General features: G+C 43.8%; 1 protein-coding gene across 2 annotated transcripts; it reads left to right on the top strand.

Annotated features, from left to right (window-relative positions):
- Positions 1 to 1,518: 1,518 nt before the first annotated feature.
- Positions 1,519 to 21,021, top strand: TMEM50B (transmembrane protein 50B). 2 transcript variants are annotated; one of them, XM_073584598.1, is made up of 7 exons: positions 1,519 to 1,657; positions 6,005 to 6,112; positions 7,773 to 7,885; positions 11,009 to 11,076; positions 12,109 to 12,201; positions 14,447 to 14,504; positions 16,885 to 21,021. In XM_073584598.1, exons 2-7 carry the CDS (start codon positions 6,014 to 6,016, stop codon positions 16,928 to 16,930), a joined length of 477 nt encoding a protein of 158 aa, XP_073440699.1. In that variant the 5' UTR covers positions 1,519 to 1,657; positions 6,005 to 6,013; the 3' UTR covers positions 16,931 to 21,021. The 2 variants fall into 2 exon arrangements, with proteins under 2 accessions (XP_073440699.1, XP_073440700.1); XM_073584599.1 differs by lacking the exon at positions 1,519 to 1,657 and adding an exon at positions 1,691 to 1,858.
- Positions 21,022 to 21,345: the final 324 nt, after the last annotated feature.

Raw genomic sequence — 21,345 nt, 5'->3', positions numbered from 1 at the left:
TTTAATATATTCCACTTTTATATAAATAATTGACATAACATAAAATGTGTAAGTACGTTCCTAGGGCCTACAAACATAATGGGGCATAAACCCGAGAGGTTACACTAGTATGTGACTTGGATGCAGCCTGTGCATATTCCTCATCCGATTCCAGCGTTGTGTCCAAACCGACAGCCTATGCTGACAGCCGTATCAGCTGGCCAGGCTACTGAATGCATCCTCCTGTGCTGGTCTGACTCCCGTCTTCTGCTGCCGCTATGACTTGCTTTCTTAGGTTCATATCATCCTGGCTTTCATCACCTGTGCTACCGATCCTGGATCTCACTGACCCTGATCCTGACCTCATCCTTACTTCTACCTCACCATTGGGGTTGTTGTTCATGGACGTTTTCTACTCCTATCCCTGAGCCGTGGCTCCATTCCTGAATTTCCTCCCATCTTGTCTTCTGCAGAGTTGTGAAAATCAACCCTCCTAAAGCGTTCAGAAGGCTCCCAGCGAACGTGGACACCTTTATAAACTCCAAAAAGATTTGGGTGCTGCTGAAATCTTCGGGAAAGCAACTCTCCTAAAACTTCTTCTAGTGTAGGGCAGAGAAAGGGTCTGCTATGGGCATAAAACATTTCAGCAACTGCACTTCAAACCACAAGGACATGTTTTTCTGCCCCTTCCCGACTTGTGATGTCCATGCACAGTGGGTGGGTAATACAGATGACATCTGCCTCAGTTTTTCTGCTGTTTAACCACTTAAAAAGTGGGCAGTTTTTGCTCCTATCTTATTCCCACTGCTCCTGAGTATTTTTTTCTTTTTTCAAATCCCCCATATGGTTCCAGACACACGAGCTTTTTTTTTTATTGCTATATATATCTTTACTAAAAAGGGTGTGGCTCACGGAATATTAATGCAGAGCAGACTAAAGCCACGCCCCTGAGGATCCTAACAGCCACACCCCCAAGGATCATATAAGCCACACCCCCTTAGTAAAACCATAAAATTAGCACTAAATAAAAGGCTCTGGAAACATAGGGGATTTAAAAAGTAATAATAATGATTTGGGAGACCAGCAGGAATAAAAAAAAAAGAACAAAAATTGGCCACTGTTTTTCTTTAAACGTGGTGGCACAATCCTGGTGGGGTGATAAATCCACGCGATGTGAATAAAATTTGCCGATGAGTACCCATAGCAGCAGATGGCTTACTGGAGGCACCATCACCGCAATGTTTTTTTTTCCACCATAACACCCCACCACCTGTTTCCAGTACGTTTTGAAGACCGTCACAAAAATAATAGTTAAAAAAATCGCAGATCAAAGTACCCTTTTATTAGAATCCCATATTATTGTCTGTTTGTATTTTTTTTCCACAACAAATAAAGCTTGGCGAAAAAAACAAGGTTCCTGTGCACAGTGCTCGTGTGCCCATCACAACAAATAAAGCTTGGCGAAGAAGAAAAAAAAAAACAAAACAACTTCCTGTTACTGTTTTGAGTGCGCGAATGCCAGTCACAACATGGCCGCCTCGCGCAGGCGTAGTACGCAGGCAATGACTTGATCGGCGTAAGTGACGCCCCCCTCGACGTCGTGACGTAAACTAGGTAGAATTCCCTGCCCCAGATGGAAGTAGTGTAGCGCGTGAGCCGAGCGGCCGGACTGCGGAGGGTAAGTGGCACACCCGTTCACTGCCGGCCGGGGCTGCTGCTCCCATCCTGCGTGCGTGCAGCTGCTGTAGGACTACAAGTCTAAGCATTTAGGTTGCAATTGTTTGGTTTTTGCAGTTCCAGAACTGAGCTGTGTTGCTGGTATTGTTATACTGTGACCTCTTCTAATGATATGGATGCACTTTACTGAGTCTGGGCGCAGGTGAGCTGTGATGGAGCCCTGGGAAACCGTCAGCAGGTTGCACACCTGCATTCTGACTGATAGAAGCTGCCACACATCAGGCTGCATAATACTCCACTGGGAGCAGATTCCCCATAGAAGTGAATGGAGGGAGCCAGTGCAATGCATTGTCTACATGTAGAGTGTGGGGGCCCAGGGGTGCAAAGCCGCACAGCGCCATGCACTCTAGTGGCCGCTCCCAGGCACTGCAGCTCAGCTACCACTCACTTCAATAGGAGATGAGGAGCAGAACCTGAGAACGGCCACCAGACAGTGAACGGCGCTGTTCTGGCTCCGTACATTGTGCACATCCGGCCCAGTATCAACTGATCGGCGGGAGGCATCGGGTACTGGACCCCCCCACTGGTCTAATATTGATGATTTATCCAGTGTCATTGCAACCCCTTTAAAGGAAACCTATAGTCATAATCTGTCCATGGGATCTCTCTATTGATCTCGTCCATGGAAACGTGACTATGAAGTATGTGGGTTTTTAAATTAAAGTGAGAATTGTTTGTTTTTTTGGTTGGGGTTTACGTGTATTAGGGTATGTTTACATGGTCAGGATTGGCTCAGTATTTGCTCAGGATTTGATGCAGGGGAAATCTGCATCTGAGGTCACTTGCAGGTCATCTGCGTTTTTGATGCGTTTTTTACATGCGTTTTTCATGTGGATTTGTATGCGTTTTTGTAAGATATAAAGAGATATTATTTAACAAAAAAAAAATTGTAACGTCATTTCTTTGTCCAACTTCTTCTTTTACATAGTCCATTGAAGAGTAATGTTTACACACACACAGATGCAGTCAGATATATAGATAATAAAGTGGTACATAAAGAGTTAAATAAAGACACACACACACAAAATCTGTGTTAGGCCGGGGTCACACTTACGAGAAACTCGCATGAGTCTCACACCTCAGTATTCGGCACTGCCGCCAGCACTCGGGACCGCAGTGTGCGGCTGTATGTATTTCTATCCAGCTGAACGCTGCGGTCCGAGTGCCGGCGTCAGTGCCAGGTATTGAGATGTGAGACTCATGCGAGTTTCTCATAAGTGTGACCCCGGCCTTAAACGCAATAACTGTTTAATTAAAAAAACTAAAAAAAAAACGACTTGGGCTCCTGCTCGATTTTCTGCACCAGAGAGGGAAAGCCAGCAACTGGGGGCCAATGTTTATAGCCTAGGAAGGGGTTAATACCCATGGATCTTCCCAGACTCTGAATATCAACCCGCAGCTATATATTAAGCCTTTACTGGCAATTAAAATAGGGGGGTCCTATTTTAATAGCCATGTCAATAAGACCCCTATCCATTAATAATTCTATAGTTGTGAAAGGGTTAAATAAACACAGCCAGAAAAAAGTATTTTAATTAAAACGCAAAACACAATTTGCCATCTTTTATTATACAGCTAATCTATGCGACGCCCTCAATCACCTGTAAATAAAACTAAAATAATAAACCAACTCAAATACTCCCTGTCCGATGTAGTTCTTAATAACAAGTGTCCCACGAAGCGTCCAGCTCTGTTACTTCTGGATGCCTGACATCCAGACATAGCAGAGCTTGTAGATGACCACCGGAGATCTCCGGCGATCACCTGCACTGCAGTTCTCGCGGTCGGCTAATTGTGAGAACTAGCCTAGTGGCCGCAGATAAACCCGGCGGTCACGTACACGGCAGTTCTCGCGGTCAGCTCAGTCATCACGAGAACTGCAGTGGACGCGGACTTCTGTTGGTGGGACAGGTAAGACCTTATGTAAATTAGTACACATGCATAGTAAGCTGCGTTCCCGCAGTTATTGTGCACGTGACTTACTATTAGATGCGGTTTTACCACGCCTCTGCATCGTAAATATACATGCTGCGGTCTAGAAAGATGTGCCGCATGTCCGGTTACGCAGGTCTGCCACATGTGTCTCTGAATGCATAGTGGAGACGGGATTTTGTGAAATCCCATCTACTGTGCTGTAACATCTGGACACTGCGTATGTATGCAGCGTACAACCTGCAGCGTTTACTGACCGTGGAAACATACCATAAGTGCCCCATAGGTTGATTGCTTTGGTTGTTGATGGGGCCATGTGGGGGCTCCTACTGTATCTGGGGGGCCATGTGGGGGATCATACTGTATCTAGAGGGCCATGTGGGGGATCATACTGTATCTAGGGGGCAATGTGGTGGATCATACTGTATCTAGGGGGCCATGTGGGGGATCATACTGTAACTAGGGGGCCATGTGGGGGCTCATACTGTATATAGGGGTATGTCACCGCTATCTGTCATTTTCCATCTGCAGATGTGCACCAGAGCACATGGGTTACTCGTGTGACCTATCCCATGATCTGTTAAAGGGGATCATGTGACAAGTCACGTGATACATTGGTTACATTGCAGATGACACTAAACTCTGCAGGGTAATCAATACAGAGGAGGACAATTTTATATTACAGAAGGATTTATGTAAACTAGAAGCTTGGGCTGATAAATGGCAAATGAGCTTTAATGGGGATAAATGTAAGGTCATGCACTTGGGTAGAACGAACAAGTTGTATAATTATGTGCTTAATTGTAAAACACTGGGCAAAACAGTCACTGAAAAAGACCTGGGTGTATGGGTAGACGACAAACTCACATTTTAGTGGCCAGTGTCAGGCAGCTGCTGCAAAGGCAAATAAAATAATGGGATGCATTAAAAGAGGCATAGATGCTCATGAGGAGAACATGATTTTACCTCTATATAAGTCACAAGTGCGACCACACTTAGAATACTGTGTACAGTTCTGGTCTCCGGTGTATAAGAAAGACATAGCTGAACTGGAGCGGGTGCAGAGAAGAGCGACCAAGGTTATTAGGGAACTGGGGGGTCTGCAATACCAAGACAGGTTATTACACTTGGGGTTATTTAGTTTGGAAAATCGAAGGCTTAGGGGTGATCTTATTACAATGTATAAATATATGAGGGGACAATACCAAGAGCTTTCTAATGACCTTTTTACTCTTAGACCTGTGACGGGGACAAGGGGGCATCCTCTACGTCTGGAGGAAAGAAGGTTTAAGCATACTCACAGACGCGGATTCTTTACTGTAAGAGCAGTGAGACTATGGAACTCTCTGCCATATGATGTTGTAATGAGTGATTCCCTACTAAAATTTAAGAGGGGACTGGATGCCTGTCTTGGAAAGTATAATATTACAGGGTATATACACTAGTCTCCTTGATATTGCGTTGATCCAGGGAGCTAGTCTGATTGCCGTATGTGGAGTCGGGAAGGAATTTTTTCCCCAATGTGAAGCTTACTGTTGCCACATGGGTTTTTTTTGCCTTCCTCTGGATCAACATGTTAGGGCAAGTTAGGATAGGATATGGGTTTAACTAGATGGACTTAAAGTCTCCCTTCAACCCTTAATAACTATGTTACTATGTTACCTGGGGGGGCAAGCCTTCTAAGCTGCCCGGGGCCCTGGACGAAGCTGTGCTGCTCCGCTCCGGGAATAGCTGATCAGTAGGGGATGCCGAGTGTCCCACCCCCACCAATCTGGTATTTAAGTAGCTGATGACCCCTTTAACTTGGTCTCTTATGTAGTCAGTAATCAGGAGAGAGAAAAAAAAAAATAATTGAAAGGGAGAAAAAGCTGCCAGCAATACCGTGTCCAAACCCAAAAGCAGAAGCAGGATGCAGCAGCTCCCCATGATAAAGCCGGGGGCCGCACAGGTGCAAATACTGAAACCAACCACTTACTAACCCACCAAACATCTGTGGGGGGCCGCCTGGTGTTCTAATTGTTTTCGGTAATTTGCACCTGAGCGGCCCCCGACTTTATCACGAGGGGCTGCTGCATCCTGTTTCTGCATTTGTGTGATTTTTTTTAATTGTTTTTTTTTTTCTCTCATCGCCGCACTTGTCCTTTTTTTTTTTCAGTAATTAAACTTTTTTCCCCCCATTGAGGTCAATGAGGCTTGCAAATAAAGTATAGTTTTCTGCATAAAACCGGATAGAAAATGCAAAATTTAATCTATATTTTCGACAGTTTTTATTTTCTGGACAAAAATGCAGTGTGTGAACATACCCTAATAGTAACCGCTATAAGCCTCATCCATCAGTAATGGCTCTTTTCTTTAGCTGGTGAACATGGCCGGGTTTCTGGATAATTTCCGATGGCCGCAGTGTGAATGCATCGACTGGGGCGAGAAAAGGAACACCATCGCGTCCGTGGTGGCCGGCGTCCTGGTAGGTGATCAGGTCACGATTTACCATTTACCTCATCACAGTCACTTCAATATGGAGTCCAGCTGCCGCCTGATTGATGTTTCCCCCATGGTGTTCTTTAATACATGGACTGCCCAAATCTGCCAGAGGGAGCGCCGCCGCCGCTGTTAAAGGGGTCTCCACTTCAGACAGTGGCGACTTATTGGAAGGCCCCTTCATAATAAACAGATCAAAATGTGTCCCACTGATCAGCGGTAAACCTGACAGTAAGTGTTGCATTTCCTTACAGCACCACCACTGGTGAAATGAGGTATTACACATTGTCCCTAAATTTCATTGTCCTGTCTGGGTGATGCAGGACAGGATGGGTCCTCCACCGCCAGAGACCATCTTTGCAAGTTCCTTACACTCTAACCAAAATGTGGGGATGCCGAACAGAAAAGCCCCATGTATAAATCTCTAATGGGGTACATGAAACCGGGTTTCCTCAACTACAGAAGTGTTAATAGTCCTTTTATTTAATATTCAAGATGCCAGAAGGTTCTTCTGTGATGAATAATCAGACCCGTGTTTCTTGGTCTTGGAGACGGATCTTATGTTTTGGCTTTAATGTCCTTAAAGGGGCTTGACATTTTCGGAAAATGTTAATTTTGTTTAAAAAAAAAAACAAAAAAAAAAAACAGAAAAAAAAGCTCTACTCACCCTCCTCTGGTCTAGCACTGAGCTAACTATCTGCCTGTTGTGACCGGCGCCGATCTCTGCGGCACAGCAGGGTCACAGACCGCTCCTGCCAGCAATTCCACGGCTCCCACTGACATCCCTGACAGAGCAGTCGCTTGTTTTCTACTCTGTCCTGTTGCTCGGGTGTGACTGACGTCATGCTGATTGACACTTGGCTCCCTGCTACCTAATTGCGGGGAGCTGGCGGTCAATCAGCATGACTTTGGCAGTCACGCCCCATTGACAGAGAAGAAGAGCTGCTCTTAGGTGGCTGGAAAGAGCTGTCAGTGACTGCTGTGAGCCGGCGCCGGGTGGTAGAACAGGCAGATAGTTGCCTTTGTTAGTAATTCGTGATGAGGAACGTGCTGAGATAATAAAGTGTTATCCGCCATGCTCGGGCGCTGAGGGTCTTCTGCGTGCTCGAAAGATATGTTCGAGTCCCTGTGGATGCGTGTCTCGCGGCTGTTCGACAGCGACAACCAATGGAGATGGAGGGAATTTCTGTTAGGCAATTCCTCCATGTGTTGCAGAATAAAGATGACCCATTATTTGTGCAGCGCAGGGAATGGCATAAAATGTAAAATTGTAGAAAAAAAAATAATGGTAGAATTGCATTATTTATTTATTTTTTTCATTATGCCTCCCTGTTTAATGAGTTATATGAACCCCAAAATGGAGCCACTGATGAATACTGATGCTGTAAAAAAAAAAAAATGTTGAGCTTTCTGAATGCGACGGTGGTCTGACAGAGAGATGCTGCAGTGGTCTGTGTCAATCAGTCACATAGACAGTGAATGGAGCGGTGATGCCCTGGTGAAACCTCGCTCTGGTCCGTAGCGTTTGCAGAAATGATCATCGATGTCCCCATTCGACATAGTTTCTCCCCAGCGCTGCAAAGCAGCACTGCTAACCACTGAGCCACCGTGCTGGTTGTATTCTTCTTACTTTGCTTCTGGTTCAGTTTTTTTCAGGGTGGTGGATTATGATCGATGCCGCGGTGGTGTATCCTAAGCAAGAGGATCTGAATCACGCTTTCCACACTTGTGGGGTCTTCTCGACGGTGGCGTTCTTCATGTAAGTTGGAGATACAATCATATATTCCTAAGGTAGGGGGTAACTTGCTGATCTGGAAGGTCAGGGTTCTGGAACCTCCTGTGATCTCAAAGTCAGGGTTCTGGAACCCGGAAAATGGGGCCCAGGATGGAGCAGGTGTGTGCATGCATCCATTCCATTCACTGTCTATAGGACTGCAGGAGGAAGCAGAGCGCTGTGCTTGAATATCTGTCAGACCCCTAGACAATAAATTGGGTGGAGGCCAAGCCATGTACAACTCCACTCCATTTAGTAGGATGTCAGAGCCCCCTACTTGGGATTGCTAGGAAGTCCCAAAAGTCAGACGCCCACTGATCTGCAAGTTATCCTTTTTTGGAGGGGGATACATGTTGGGGGGGCACGCCGGGGGAGGGGATAATCCTTGAAATATAGTACAAAAGTACTGAAATGTTATGACCTATTGGGGTTCCATATTATATATAACAAAATTATATATATGTGTATGTATATATGTATGAATTTAAAAAGAAGTAAAAATGAAAAAATTCCCCTCCACTAAAACACTACAAAAAAATACTGTTTAATATAGAATAAATTGATTTGTGCAAGCATCACCTAATTACAAAAGCCTACAACTGTTAGGGGCCCACACAAAGCATTAGCCAGTTCACACTCGTCAGGGCCGAAAAGCGAGACCATTTTTACTCCAGAAAATACATGCCTTACTGCTTTGGATCTGCATTGCTTGCACAGTATATTGTGATCTGTGAGCAAAGTCATGATAGATGAAACGCATGACACCGGAGGCGGTTCCCACAGCAGAGGAGGAAGACGAAGCACAAGGTGCAAACACCGAACCGTAGAGGAACAGGGGATTGTACGCCTGATTACCCTCTGGCATAATGCTTCATATTTTTTTTTTTTTTTTTTTTTTTTACACCATGCCAAATCAGTATCTGTCCAGAAATGTGTGATTTATCTTGTATGTTACTGCTATATCCAGTGATGTCGTTTCGTTGGTGACCATAAATTTGAGGACAGTTCGACAGGGGAACAAGGAGTTAAAAGTTGAGTAGAAATAATGAGTTCGGCATTTGTCCCGAGGCTTCTGCTGCGCCAATATTCTTGGAGATGGAAATTAGCAATGTCGGCTCTACGTCTCCAAGCACCCTTGTATCAGACGCCATTTGGCCACTTCCTGTTCTAATTCCTAGTTCTGACCGGTGCCGATAATGGACGTCAGGCAGCAGATGGCAGATGACGGCAGGGATTTTGCTAACCATGCTGTTAGGAAAACCAATCAGTACTCTGCTCAATGCAATCCAACCAGCAGAACTGACTGCTAGAAAGAGCTCCGCCTTATTCTGCAAGTGCTCAGTTTCTCTACAGCACCCCCGCAGGAAAAATTAAGTATTACATGGGGGAAAAAATTGTAATCCAGCAGCACCATGGAAAAACGAAAAGAAATTCAAATTGAATCCCAACAAATTCTGCAATGGAAAGGTGTTCATCGCCTCTATTCTTTAGGATTGTCATTAATTGAACATTTATGATTAGAGTTGAGCCAAATGATTCACATGATCCTTGTCCACCGGCCACAGCCCTCCTAGCATCTCCAGGTGTCTCTTCTGTCCTCATACATGTGGCCTCTGGATCAGGGTTGTACAATTTTTTTCTATTTAACCCTAGTTGTGACTTACGATCATTGTTCAAGATTGGAAAATTCCTTTGAAAACTTAAAGGGGTATTCCCATCTCAAAGGTCCTATCCCAATAAGCAGTAGATGTATTAATATTAGAAAATACCTCCAATGAGAAATGCAGTACAGTTCTTATGATTAGCGATGTCGCTTACCTCATGTGCAGGGCGTTGCAGTAGCTTAGGTGTCCATGATTACGACCACTAGCAAATAACTGTCACTCTGAGTGGTCGTAACCATGGACACCTGAGCTACCGCAATGCCCTGCACATGGGGTAAGTGGCAAAGCGAATCAGAAGAACTATACTACTTTTGTAATTGGAGGCATTTGCTAATATTATTATACCTACTACATATTGGGATAGGATCTTGGAGATGGAAAGATCCGTTTGCGAATCATCACGTCCCTGATGCCGGGAGGTGGTCCGAAAGCTGAGATATTGCTTTTGTCCTTAGCTGGTGGTCTCCACTAACTTTACCGAGTGCTGCATATTCTCATATTCTCAGTTATTTTAAGCTTTCTGTAAATTAAACTGGCAAACAGGATATCTCGGCTTCCTGGACCCCCACGGAGGCAGCGAGGCGTATAGAGCGTTAGATCTAAGGCTTCAAGGTTGTTAAAGGCGCCTTGAACTGTGAGTTATTACATACAATTATCAGAAATGACTCCGTGGCCATAAATACCGTCATTAGGTGCAATCATAACACCGCACATGCACTTTCAGGATCTTCAGTATGAAATGTTTTTACTCGGCAAACATTTCTACACGGTAATGACCTTGCTTTTCCCTGCAGCACTTCTCCAGGTGGACTTTACCAGAAGGGCCCTGATATCCGCTATTGACAGAGCAGATTACTCAGTAACAATCCCTGGAAAAAGTTCTGTGCTCCTTACCAGATAAAGGGGCAGCACTGCCTGACTCCTGAAGGGGCCGGCCACTTTACCTTTATTTTCACAACGTGTAGGAGGACGTCATCTTGTGGCACTTACTAATCTATAAGCTTAAGCATTAGGTTATGTTCACACATCGGGCATGAAAAACAAAATTCTGCCCATCCACCATCGAGGCCGATGAGTTTCATGAAGCAGACGGAGTTGATCTCTTTTTCAGGCAGGTACAAAAAAAAAAAAAATGTGGTCGACAGCGGTTTTTAGAGGACATCAGTGGACTGGTCTGAGGTTTTGTATGGGGCTGAGGTCCGGGCTCTGTGTGGCCGCTCACGTTCTTTCACACCGAACTCGCCCCGCCGTGTCTGTGGACCTTGGCACCGTCATGGGACTACTCCAAAACCTAAGCGCGCACACTCTAAGATTTTACACGGTAACTTTCCTCATTGCAGTCATTCAGGGGTGAAGTATGTCTTGCCACAGGCAACAGTCCAGTTCCTTAAGTTTCCGCGTCTCAGAATGATTTCCTGTAACCGACTTGTCTTTGTCCTCACAGGATAAATGCTGTATCCAATGCCCAGGTACGAGGCGACGGCTACAGCGATGGCTGCCTGGGTCGCACAGGTCAGTAATAGATTTTTTTTTTTTTTTTGCTTTTTCTCCCCATATATAGATACTAGTGATGAAGAAACGTGCTCGAATAATGTGTTCGAGTCTCCCCTTTGCCTGAGCACGCGCTCAACACTAATAGTGATTTGTGGTGGTCGTCATCCCTATCCCATGGCATAACTAGACGAGCACCCTGATGCTAAATCTTCAACAGAGCACCGACTATCATCTTCTATAAGAGTATTGGTCTCATATGGGCCTTTTGGACCCCTCTAGGCTCCAGGTGCCAGATGTGTCTGCACCCTCTGCAGAAAAACCTTTTTCTCTATCGTTACAGGGTCGTCTAGTATTAGCTCAACACCTGCCTTGTTCTCTTTGATCTTCTTTGTCATATTGTAGCTCAGCCCCCATATACTTGAATGGAGGTAAGCTACAATACTGGATACACCCATGGACAGCTGTGCCTAGAATAAAGCACCAGTGTCTTTAGTACTGGACAACCCTTTAAGGGTAAATACTGACAGTGTGGATTTGCATGCAGAATTCCACTATGTAACACAGAAACAGCTAAGCAGATGAGAGTTCATGCACATAAATTGACCTGCGGTGTGGATTTTGAAACCCTCTCTGCACATTCTTAAAGTGCAGCCTGTGTGTTCTGCCCTCCCTGAAGACTTGGATGCTTTCCCCCTCTTCACAGTCTGACTACACTACTTATCTTCCTCCAATGCTGCCATCTCTAGAACTGAGAATTGGAAAGGGAAGAGCAGAGAACTGAAACAGCCAGGAGCAGTGCGCTTACAGGTCTATGTCAGATGCAGCAGTATAGACAGCTATGTACAGGAGCTACACAGATTCTGCAGAATGAAAATGGGCAGAGAGGTTTAGTGAAGACTATTCAGAATGTTTTTTATTTTTGCATTTAGAAGCAAATTAACAATAAAAAAGTAGTGCATGGATGTCCTCAGGCTTCAAAGGAGCAGGTGTAAGTTTTGGCCACTAAAATGGGACTAACTACACCAATTCCAATTCTACTCTGTTGTGCAGGTGCCCGGATCTGGCTTTTCATTGGCTTTATGATGATGTTTGGATCACTCATTGCCTCCATGTGGATCCTTTTTGGAGCTTTTGTCACACAAAGTAAGTATCCCGTTGTCCCTTAACCCAGAAATGACACTTATCAAATATATTGCACAGGAAAGTAGAGGAGTTGCCCATTGCAGCTGTCAAAAATTTGCATTGCTGCCTCTTATGACTTTCCTTATCTTCCATACTGCCAGCTGAGGTTTCTCTTACCCCCATATAGTTGTATGGAGCCTCAGTGTAAATGCTCGGACACGCTCCGTGCAACCCGATGCTGCCCTCTGGTGTGGAGGTAACTATTAAAGACTGACCATCACTTCCAAAGCGGGGACAGGTGTGAACAGGTGTAAGCTAAGAGTGGCTATCTCCACATGTAACAAATATACTTGCACTCTGTAACACTACAGCATGGACACATGAAATATATGAAATTGGAATTGCATTACTGCTGTATAAAATAGATAAAAACGAAGATACTTGGCACTTAAATTAGCAAATTCATGTGTGCCCAACAGCCACGACAAAGCCATACTCTTTCCTGGGAACCTAACCTAATGTGACTCTTTTCATGGGCTGATAGCCTACATTAATCACAGCAGTATCCTACTTACCCATATGAAGGTAGGCTATCAGCCCAGGAGAGGACTCACATTAAGTTTGGTTCCCAGCAAAGAGGATCGCCTTGTCATGGCTGCTGGGCACACATGAATTTGCTAATTCATGTGCTAAGTTTCTTTGTTTTTTCCTATTTTCTATAGCAGTGATGCAATTCTAATTTCATATATTTCATGTTTACTTGCTATAGCGCTACAGAATGCTACTTTATTTGTGAGTCATACTCTGGTATGGAGAAGCAGCAGGCTGGACCCCCTTCATTCTAGTGTTCGGACCCTCCTGTATTTTGCATATCCTTTGCATTGGTGATACATATTAACAGCTCTAATACCCCTTTTGATATGAGCTGTTGGAGTGCCCGCCAGGGCCAGGGGTTACTCTGTACTGGGCCCGGTCAGTTCTTAAAAGGATGTGTCACGGCAGCAGTGACCCGGTCCGTGGCCCTGGGCGTCCAGTGAAAATGAGGATAGAAAGAGGGATAAAGTTTATAGTAAATAGTTCGTGACGCCACCTGTGGTATTCGGCAAATAAGTTGTTAGCTGATGCTGCAGGTTCAGTCCTCTGGAGCAGTTGTTGATGCAGGAGAGTTGGTTCAGCTCTCCACAGGCAGAGCTATTCCCCAGGGCAGTGATAGTGAAAAGATGGAGATGGTGGTGGTTGTAGTGCATGGCAGATGACGCAGCAATAAACTGAGGACACAGCAGGGTGCAGTCTTTACACTTTTACTAACAGTTCTGTTGCTACAGTCCCCAGCCGGGGTGCTGAGTCCTCCAGGCTTGTGGTCCAGACAGCTCTCAGGTAGCTTGGACCTTTTGGGGTGTACGTTGCAGGGCTACCTTTGATGTTCCTTTCCTGGCCGTCTCACTACGTTGGCTACCACCTCTCCTGCCCTTGTTCGTCATACACAGTGTCCTGGGCCAGCAGACTCTGATCTTGTCGGGCGACGTTGGTCAGACCCCTGGATCTTATATGTCCGACTTTTCAGCGATTGAGTGTAGATTGACTGCTGCCTCTGGTTTCCTAGCTGAGTCCTTAGTTTCTCCACTAGTTTTGGGGCCGGTCCCCTTACTGCGACCTGGTCCCTCCACCTGGTGAGGACAGGTGGATGCAGGCCCCACAGATGGATTGCTCACTATCCCTGCCCCTAAGACCTCTTCTTCCTCTCCTCTGGAGCTTTCCTTCCTTTCTTCTCTATCTTCACTCAATCTCCACAAGCGACTCCTTCTCTCTCCCTACCTCCCTCCTGACTCCTTCCAGAACAATCTATCTCAGCACTAACTCCTCCCACCAACTGTCACTCCCATAAGCTCTGCCCGTTCTCTACTTTCTCCACCCACACCCTCTACTTAACTCCCCCCCCGGCCTGATGGGGACTAGTGTTTGGTGCTGGGTGTGTGAGTCCTAGCAGTGCCCCTTCCTTACCTGAGAGCAGAGTACCACACCTCTGGATGAAGTGCAGTACCCTGTGGCGACTGAGACCGCAGGGGCGCCACACTGTGACATCGCTGCCTCAGTTTGTGCAGTATGAATGCTTTTCTTGCGCCGTTTCCAAACTCTTGCTGTGCCATCGGCATCACCAGAGCTTGTGTAGAATAGATCCCTGCTGCCGGTGGTGCTGGACTTCTATAGCAAGAACACCGGAGTGTCAGCGCTCCATACTCACCCTCGTTGTTTGCTTCTTCTCTAGATGTCAATGTCTACCCTGGTCTGGCTGTGTTTTTCCAGAATGCTCTGATATTTTTTAGGTAAGTCGCCGGTTTTAATATTCATTTCACATTATTCTGTTCAGTTACAGCTTGAAAGCGAAGTCCACATGTGTAGCCTTTTTATTTCTCCAGCACGTACATTTGTAATTTTGCCTTAACCCCTTCACGCTATGGCCATTTTCCATTTTTTTTGTTTTGTTTTTCCTCCCCATCTTCCCAGAGACATAACTTTTTGTATTTTCCCGTCAATATGGCCATGTGAGGGCTTGTTTATTGCAGGACAAGTTCTACTTTTGAATTAAACCATTCATTCTACCACATCGTGTACATGAAAACAGGAAAAAAAAATCCAAGTTCACTGAAATTGCAAACAAAAGCGCAATTCTGATATTGACAAGCGCTCTCCAGCAAGATCCATCAGCATTAGGTTTCTAACCTTTACCACAAAAGTAAATAGAAAATTCTTTAAAATAAAAAAATTAACACATTTGGTACATAATGAATGACAACTTTATTTTTATTTATTTTTTTTTACTTTGAATTTTGGAAATTTCGATACAATGGAGCAAAAAGACCTCAGAAAGTCAATAAATAAAATGGCACAAAACTACTGAAAAATATTGAACATTATGGCTCTCAGAAAATGGCAACTAAAGCCAAATGTTTATTTTATTTTATTTTTTTTTTGCAAGGCTTTTTTACTTTTCAAATAGTTAAGCAAAAGGAAAAAAAAAAAAAAAAAAAAAAAACTATTTAACCCCTTAACGTCCAATGATGGACAGAGTCCGTCATTGGACAACTCCCCCTGTTTGGTGCGGGCTTCGGCAGCTGATGCGGATCTCAACAGCTGACATGTGCCCGTAACAGCCTCCGGTGAAATCGTGATTCACCCGCGGCTGTTAACATGTTAAAAGCCGCTACCAAACTCTTGACAGCGGCATTTAACATGAACGCGCAGGAAGCGCCTCCTTTCCTCCTCCCATCAGTGCCCGTGTCACATGCCCACGGATCACTGATGGGTTGGCATGATAACCCAGGGTCAGCTGGAGACCCTTGTGATTGTCATAGCCGGATAGCTATGAGCACCGCCCAGCGGTCGGCGCTCATAGCAAGTGAGCATATCTGCTACATAGAACAGGCCTGCAGCCCTGCTCTGTGTAGCACAAGCGATCAGATGATCGCAGCTTCTAGTTTCCATTGAGACTATTGAAGCAAGTGCAAAGTATAAAAAAAAATGTGTTTTAAAAATATAATAAAATGATTGCAGCTTCTAGTTTCCAGGGAGACTATTGAAGCAAGTGAAAAGTATAAAAAAAAGTTTTTAAAAATATAAAAAAAATTAAAGTTCAAATCACCCCCCTTCGCCCCATTCAAAATAAAACATTAAAAAAAAACAAATATACACATTTGGTATCACCGCTTTCAGAATCGCCCGATCTATCAATATATAAAATTAATTAATCCAATCTGTAAACAGCGTAGTGAGAAAAAAATCAAAGCGCCAGAACTACGTGGTTTTTGGAGGCTGCAACATTGCAATAAAATGCAATAACGGGCGATCAAAAGATCGTATCCACACCCAAATTGTATCATTAAAACATCAGCTCGGTGCGCAAAAAATAAGCCCTCGCCCGACCCGAGATCCCAAGAAATGGAGACGGTACTGGTCTTGGAAAATGGCAACTTTTTTTTTATTTACAAACAGATAAAAAAGAACCAAGACATGTTTGTTGTCTATGAACTCGTAATGACCTGGAGAATCATAATGGCAGGTCAGTTTTAGCATTTGGTGAAAATGGTGGTAAAAAAAAAAAATAAATTGTGGAATTGCACTTTTTTTTTTTTTGCAATGTCACCGCATTTAGAATTTTTTGTTTTCCCGTTTTCCTGTACATGATATGGTAAAATCAATGGTGCCATTCAAAAGTACAACTTGACATGGCCATATTGACCGAAAAATAAAAAAAAAAGTAATGGCCGTGGGAAAAAGGGGGAGCAAAAATGGAACCGCAAAAAAACAGAAACACCCCTGGTCCTTAAGGGGTTAAATGTTGTATCCTCATGACTACACAACAACAAAGTAAACTGGTTCTTTTTTACTGCAATGTGAATGTCAAAAAAAAAAAAAAAAAATGTTTAAACGATATGGTATACTCGTCCTGCAAAAAAAAAAAGCCCCCTTTTGGCTATATTGACAGAAAAATTAGTTATGCCTCTTGGAAAAAAAAAAATGGCCCGGGTTAATACTGTGTGTTGCCTTTGGTAACTTACAATATGGAAAAGCCATAAGCGCAGCTTGCTGACTGTTTCCACTCCCTGTATGACCTCAGCATAGGACATGTAGAACAAAGTAGTCGTGATCAGACGATGCTTTTCAGCACTTGTGCCGTGAACTCTCTTCTTTGTCTCTGGTCTGCAGCACTCTCATCTACAAGTTTGGAAGAACTGAAGAACTCTGGTCCTGAAGCCGCCGTCCGCCATGTTTTCTCCCGTGTCACCATATGTTTTTATACAATCACGTCTCCAGTATTGAGAAGACCTCCTCTTTACCGCATCGGCCCATCCATTCACACTGGAATCTGTTGTGACTATTTCCGCCTCTCTCCCAATCATTGGGGTCGCCTACGTGTGGGGCTTGTAGGGTCACCCTGAAATTTGAATGGAAAAGTCCACAATTTTTATTAATATTATTACACATTTGGCATGAACCATTGTTTTGTCTACAGTCGCTATAGCGACAGACTACAGACAAACCCCGTGTAGTCGGGTCCTGCCACCCTATTGCCGTTTCTTGTTAACTTCCCAAAATACGATAGTAAAAAATTGCAGAAAGACAGACAAGACCGTGAACGTAGTGGGATCAGATGACATGGGGTCTGTTTTATTTCATATAATATATATAATTTTATATTATAAATATATAATCTATATTATTATAAATGTACATTATATTATAAATATATCAATCTATAATATATAGATATAGAGATACATAGATATATATCTATAGATAGATATATTATAGATATAGCATATTTATAATACATGATTATAATATATTTGTAAACACAAAACACTCTTTTTATTTTATTTTACGGATTGTTTATAAATTTCAAATTTTATTTTTAGATAAATTGAAATGGTAAAAAAAAAAAAAGACAAATTGGACCTTTCCTTTAATTTCAGAAAGGTTGCATTCCCAGTTTGTGGCTGTTCAGATGTTACAAAAAATCTGGATGCACAGCAAATCTGGATGCACAGCCACTCGCTCAACTCTGCACGTATTGGGTACTCTTTGTGTTTACTTTCCTTTTTTGAAGCAAATTAATTTTTATTCGCCTCTAAATTGCTGTGACCTAGCCCCATCAGCAATGTAGGGGGGGGCATGCGGTTCTCATATGGTAAGGGCATCGCCTCCATCATACATTGTGCTGCGCAGTCCATGAACTACTTGTAGTAGTGCAGCTCGCTATTGCTTTCCAACGGTAAGAAAGCTTTACCTGCATTTTGTGCTGTACCCGAGCCTAAAGGGTTTGTCCAGAATTAGAAAAAATGAAAAGACTGCTTTCTAAGCTTAGACGACCCCCTTTAATAGCGGGTCGAGTGACCTCACATTTTATAGGAAAATGTTGCGCCAATAATTGCTGCATAGCGCCAATCCCAATAGCCATATATAGTGTAATGCGTTGGGAAGAGACGGTTCTCAGCGTATTTACCGTCCGGTCGGGTGTGAACGGCTGCTTTTTAGGTCTCCCTTCCTTGACTGCTGCTATGAAGTCACCATGTCGCACGTCTTCTGTTATCCTTGTCTTGCCTCGTACGGAATGTCGGCGTTGTCAGTGTCGCACAGTCATCCTGCTGATTAGATAGTTGCACGTTGTCTTTATAGCATAGCCATACTGATGGCCGCCTCGGCGGGTGTCACCCACCTGTTTGAGTATATGCACCCTGATGCGGATTTAGTACATTTTTCGTCCCTGTTCTGTTTGATAGAGCCAATGATGGATCCCATCAGTAGTTAAAGGGAATCTGTCAGCAGGTTTTTGCTATGTAATTTGAGAGCACCAAGATGTAGGGTCAGAGACCCTGGTTCCATTGATGTATCACTTTCAGTCATTTTGATGCAGTCACTGTTTTCTCTGCTGCAGATGTAGCAGTGCTCTGAATGCTGAGCCTTGTACACACCGTGCCCTGATAAAACACTGATGCTATTGAAACCGCAAAACACAGCCTTGTAAGTGATACATCGCCGGAATCAGGCTCCCAGTCCCTACATCATGATGTTCTCAAATTTCAAAGCAAAAACCTGCTGACGTATTCCCTTTAAAAGAGGGGGTTGACCACTACTTGGACAAATACTTCTTAAATACTATATTATGCCAAGTAACATAAAAATAATACACTCGCCTCCCGCATCAGCGCTGCTCCTGCTCGCAAATCGGCACCAAATGTGTGAGCCTAGCCTGAGTCTAGGCATAATATGCAGATACGGCCAGGTGATAATGGAGGGAGCTCCAGACATGGTCTTCTACTATCAAGCAAGGAGTTATCTACCTTATGGGAAGAATGTTGTTTTTTTTTTTGTTTTTTTTTAAATGCATGTTTGGGTTTTATTAAAAAAACAAAAACATTTGCAGCATTTGGCTTTTACAGGTTCTTGGTTTCCCTGAACATTTAACTTTATTGTGGTCATTAATCGGCTCAAGAGGAGCTCGGAAGGAGAGATTAAAAGACTTGGAAACTCTCCTATTAGAACCAATTCACTGACTCATTCTCTGTTACCTCATTCAGCAGCCAGCAATAGGCAGTACAACACACACAGAAGCTATAAAAGGCAAACTGCCAACGTATTTAAAGAGAATCTGTCAGTGGGTTTTTGCTATGGAATCTGAGATTATCGTTATTTAGGGGCAGAAAGCCTGATTCCGATGATGAATCACTTACTAGGCTGCTTGGTGCAGTTTTGATAGAATCCCTGTTTTCTTTGCTGTAGATGTAGCAGTGCTGAGAATGCTGAGCTGTATAACCCCGCCTACACCCCCTGATTGGCAGTTTCCTAAGTACACTGTCAGCAAACTGCCAATCAGTGGTGGGGGCGGGGTTACACAGATTAGCTGGACTGTCTGGCACGAAACACCTAGTCATGTAGTTATAATCTCCTGCTTGTATTGAAACTGCAGCGCAAAGCCTAATAAGTGACATATCCCTGGACTCGGGCTCTCTTCCCCTACATCATGCTGCTGTCAGATTAAATAGAAAAACCTGCTGACAGATTCCATTTGATTTTTTCTTTTTTTTTTTTTTGCCCAAAATACATGCACTTGGTAGAAAGAAAAAAAAATAGTCCCATAAGGTTGTCAACCCCCTTTAATTATGTTGTGACTGTCACCGACTTTCTCATTGAGTGTTAAACAAGCTTTATCTATGTGAACACACTGGATTTTGCACATGGCTGGGAATAATGTGTGCATTTTATTCTGTATTCTCGTTATTGTCTGGTAATTTATGTACGTTAGTAAAATGTTTAATAAGACATTAAGGGGAGATTTATTAAAATTACTGCAGAAAAGGAGATACCCAGAGCGACCAATCGGAGTGCGTCTTGCATTTTAAAAAAGGCTTTTGAAAAATGAAAGGTGGAATCTGATTGGTTGATTTGGGCAGGTCCTATTCCTTTGCTCCCTTGTTTTAAATACGGGTTTTCCATTATGGTTTTTAGTTTTCTTCTTCTGAAGTCTGGGATTTATGTAGAATAAATTGTTGGATTCCAACTAAATTTATGAAATAAAGCCTGGAATTGGGAATATGGCTGTGTTTCAAGGTCCATATCACTGCTACAGGAAGCAGTTTTAAAGTGGTTGTTTGTTACTTTTTTCGTTGATGATCTATCTTTAGGTCATGTCTGATCGGTCGGGATCCAACCCCTCGGCACACCCACCGATCGGCTGTTCTGTGTCCGCGGCCGGAACAGCTCCATTGCGGCGCTGCTCCGTCTTCTGGTAGTGGCTGCGGCAGGGTACTACACGGCTGCCTCCTATTCAAATCAATAGCGGGTGAAGGTGCAGTACCCTGCCGCGGCCACTGCCAAAAAAACGGAGCAGCACCGCAATCGAGCAGTTCCGGACGCCAATAACAGCTCCTACAAAGGGAGCCATTTTCAGACGGCAGCAGCCGGTCGGTATATTCCCCGTATCCAGTTACTTCTATTTATTGCTCGCAGGATATTTTAGGAGCCAGGCCGCGTCTACCATTCTAGAGTTAGCGGCCCACGATCTTGATTACTGCTCCGGCATTGACTACTGATTCACTGATCTCGTGCAGGGAAGTGTGGGCCTGGTCTAGGTACAATGTATACTATGCATTTCTGACGGAGTCAGAGACACAGGACATGAAGCCGGGCCGTGGACACCTGTGATCTGGGACTCTTTGTTCCCCACCTTACATCTATTGTAAATATAAATGAATGCGTCGGCTGTTACAGTAGCATCGTACGTTCTGCCAAAATATCCCGGTATTGTGCAACCTGAACTGTAATAAAAGCCGCCTGTCTATTATACATATATGTTGTGATTTTTAATTTATTTATTTTAGTTTTCCAATCTAGTGGTCCTATCTGCATCCTGCTGTCATGTTATAAAAGTGTGCACTATTCCATGTATGGTGACAGATTGTAGATCACTGACATACGTGTTTATAGCTCTGCATAGGAAAAAGTAAAAAAAAAAAAAAAATCACAAAGGGATATATAAATTTTAGGGTAAGTTCACACGATGAGCTTTTGATGCTGTGTATATTTAACCCCTTCACCCCCCAAGGGTGGTTTGCACGTTCATGACCGGGCCAATTTTTACAATTCTGACCACTGTACCTTTATGAGGTC

The sequence above is a fragment of the Dendrobates tinctorius genome, unplaced genomic scaffold (genome assembly GCF_039654945.1).
Source record: "Dendrobates tinctorius isolate UK_male_01 unplaced genomic scaffold, ASM3965494v1 ptg000084l, whole genome shotgun sequence".
In the NCBI taxonomy this organism is placed as follows: Eukaryota; Metazoa; Chordata; class Amphibia; order Anura; family Dendrobatidae; genus Dendrobates; species Dendrobates tinctorius.
This window is presented reverse-complemented; position numbering and strand designations above follow the sequence as displayed.

What these genes read in the sequence shown, in the direction of transcription:
- TMEM50B (XM_073584598.1), top strand. Translation starts at nt 6,014, where the DNA reads ATGGCCGGGTTTCTGGATAATTTCCGATGGCCGCAGTGTGAATGCATC. An exon ending in TCGACGGTGGCGTTCTTCAT is followed by an intron (nt 7,886 to 11,008) that starts GTAAGTTGGAGA and finishes TTGTCCTCACAG; the next exon opens with GATAAATGCTGTATCCAATG. An exon ending in AATGCTCTGATATTTTTTAG is followed by an intron (nt 14,505 to 16,884) that starts GTAAGTCGCCGG and finishes TCTGGTCTGCAG; the next exon opens with CACTCTCATCTACAAGTTTG.